The sequence below is a fragment of the Aplysia californica genome, unplaced genomic scaffold (genome assembly GCF_000002075.1).
Source record: "Aplysia californica isolate F4 #8 unplaced genomic scaffold, AplCal3.0 scaffold00557, whole genome shotgun sequence".
Classification (NCBI taxonomy): domain Eukaryota; kingdom Metazoa; phylum Mollusca; class Gastropoda; order Aplysiida; family Aplysiidae; genus Aplysia; species Aplysia californica.
In genome coordinates, this window is record NW_004797827.1 from 178,747 (window position 1) to 180,927 (window position 2,181).

Here is a 2,181-nt window from a genome sequence, read left to right on the forward strand (position 1 = left end):
GGAGGAGAAAAAAAAAAAAATCGTTCGAGTGCGCGGGGGAGAGGTGGAGTGCAGGAGAGGGGAGAGGGAGCGGGGGGGGGAGAGAAGAGGCCCGAGAGAGCAAGTGGGGAATGTGTATCTTTCTTGATGATAGACACAAAAAATGAGAGAGAGACAGAGTGAGAGCGGGAAAATATCCGCAGAGAGAAGAGACAGAGAGAGAGAGAGAGAGAGAGAGAGAGAGAGAGAGAGAGAGAGAGAGAGAGAGAGAGAGAGAGAGAGAGAGAGAGAGAGAGAGAGTAAGTAGTAGTATCATTACTTCATGACACTGACATCACGATATTTGTTCTTCTGTTTAATGAATATTTTATGGTGTCAGTGTTAGAATAAGTGAAAAAATAACCGCCAAAGTTTGGTAACTTCCAAGCTAGAGTGTCCCCGGAAACTGCAAATTTATATGTGAGGCAGCGTGGTGGAATCAGGCTCTCGTCAAAATAATCAAAGTGAAGAAACTTGCATTTTTCCGCAGGTTTGTGAATTTTTATCAAATTTTTGTTTTTCGGCTCAACACCTTTCATGTCCATTAAAGAACTCATTCTGTGTGGATTTTTCTGAAAAATGTTGATTAACTGATTCCGTCCATTCGGCCGCTGACAGCGGCTCTGAGTTTTTCTGCTGCCTCCATTCGGCCGCTGTGAGCGGCTCAACGAAATCCGAAACAAAGGTGCACTTTTTAACATAGTTCCTACTTTTTAAGTTGTCGAAAGGAAGTAGAACTTGTAAACAAACCTGACCTCAATCTTTGAGCGCCAATATCGATCAAAACTCCGCGAAATTCTTGCAAAAATCGTTGTTTTGTTGTCGCGATGTAGGCTAGATCTAAGGGTAAACAACATGGAGCCTGGTATAATAAAAGGGCTCTTCAAAGAAAGATATTCAACTAAATTTGTGAAATTCTTGCATAAATGTGTGCTAGGGTGATATCGCTACAATGTTGTGTTGATTCCTATGGATTATAAGGACTTGTAGAGCTGAGAAAATGCGGTAAGTCGAAATTTTCGAAGAGCTGTTGCGCAATTTTTTTTTCTCATTCGTTTTTGTCAGAAGGAAATTGTAATACAAACAGATTATAGGTCATTGTTATTGATATAAACAGATTTTTCTATTTATTCCCATCAGTTTGGTATATGACAATACATATTAGAGTGACTTAGAGCTTCACAGTAATGCGTTAAATAGATGCACCCCAGGTCTAAAACTGAGCAGGGAAAAATAACTCTGTCCAGAGCCTGAAAAAATCATGGACGGAATCAGTTAAAGGCACAAAAAATGTAAATTTTAGGTTACCACGGACTCTTATGCTAAGGAAATAATTAATCTTTGGCGGCCATTTTCTCTTTAATTTTTTCTCTGAAAACAAGCGACCCCCATCTCGTTCTTTTGCAAATATCTCAACTTGTATTCAAGATAAATGGATATTTTTTTCATCCAAATAAAGACAAGTGAACAAGCCTTAAGATAATACTTATAACTCTACATGTCTAAAAATTGACGAGAGCCTGATTCCACCACGCTGCCTCACATATTCTCTGTGTCTTTGATCAACATTGTTCAGTAACATCCACACAGAAATGTGTTTTTAAACTGACATAGAAGGTGTTGAGCCCCCCAAAAAATTAATAAAATTGATATTTTTAAAAACTACCCAATTGGCAAAAAAAAAAAAAGTGATGATTTCTTCTTTCTATCTCATTATTTTGACAAGCACGTGATTCCATGGAAATGCCACATAATAATAAGTTCATTATTTTTGTTGCTTTATTTTCAGAAAGCAGTGAAGGCAAGGTGACTGTCACAGTACAGCTTTCATACACTGTGCAGATCTCCTGTAACACGGGCAGCATAAAATCTGGTTTGGCGGACAAAGTGAAAGAACTGATCCAAGCATTGGCGAGGAAATGGGATGCCATCTGCTTGCCCTCGGTAGACGACTGTTTGAATGTCGACGTGTCTGCTGAATGTGGGGCAACTTCTGACAGCATCATCGTCACAGCTGTCTTGAACAACTTGAGGTGAGCTCTCCTTTTTTTTGTGTCGGCTTGAAGGTTGGTGGGGGGGGGGTAGTTTTGGTTTTGTTTTGTTTTTATTTTCATTTTTTCGTTCAATAAGAAAGAAGTAAGAGAAAGATAGTGAGGAGGAGGA

At 39.3% G+C, this 2,181-nt stretch overlaps 1 protein-coding gene across 1 annotated transcript in view; it reads left to right on the forward strand.

The window, feature by feature from the left end:
* LOC101855048 overlaps positions 1-2,181 on the forward strand; it is a gene marked incomplete at its 5' end in the record, with an annotated part of 126,015 nt that overhangs the window by 75,374 nt on the left and 48,460 nt on the right. The window contains 1 exon segment of the mRNA XM_013087202.2: positions 1,808-2,051. Within this exon segment, the coding sequence (XP_012942656.1) occupies positions 1,808-2,051 (244 nt within the window).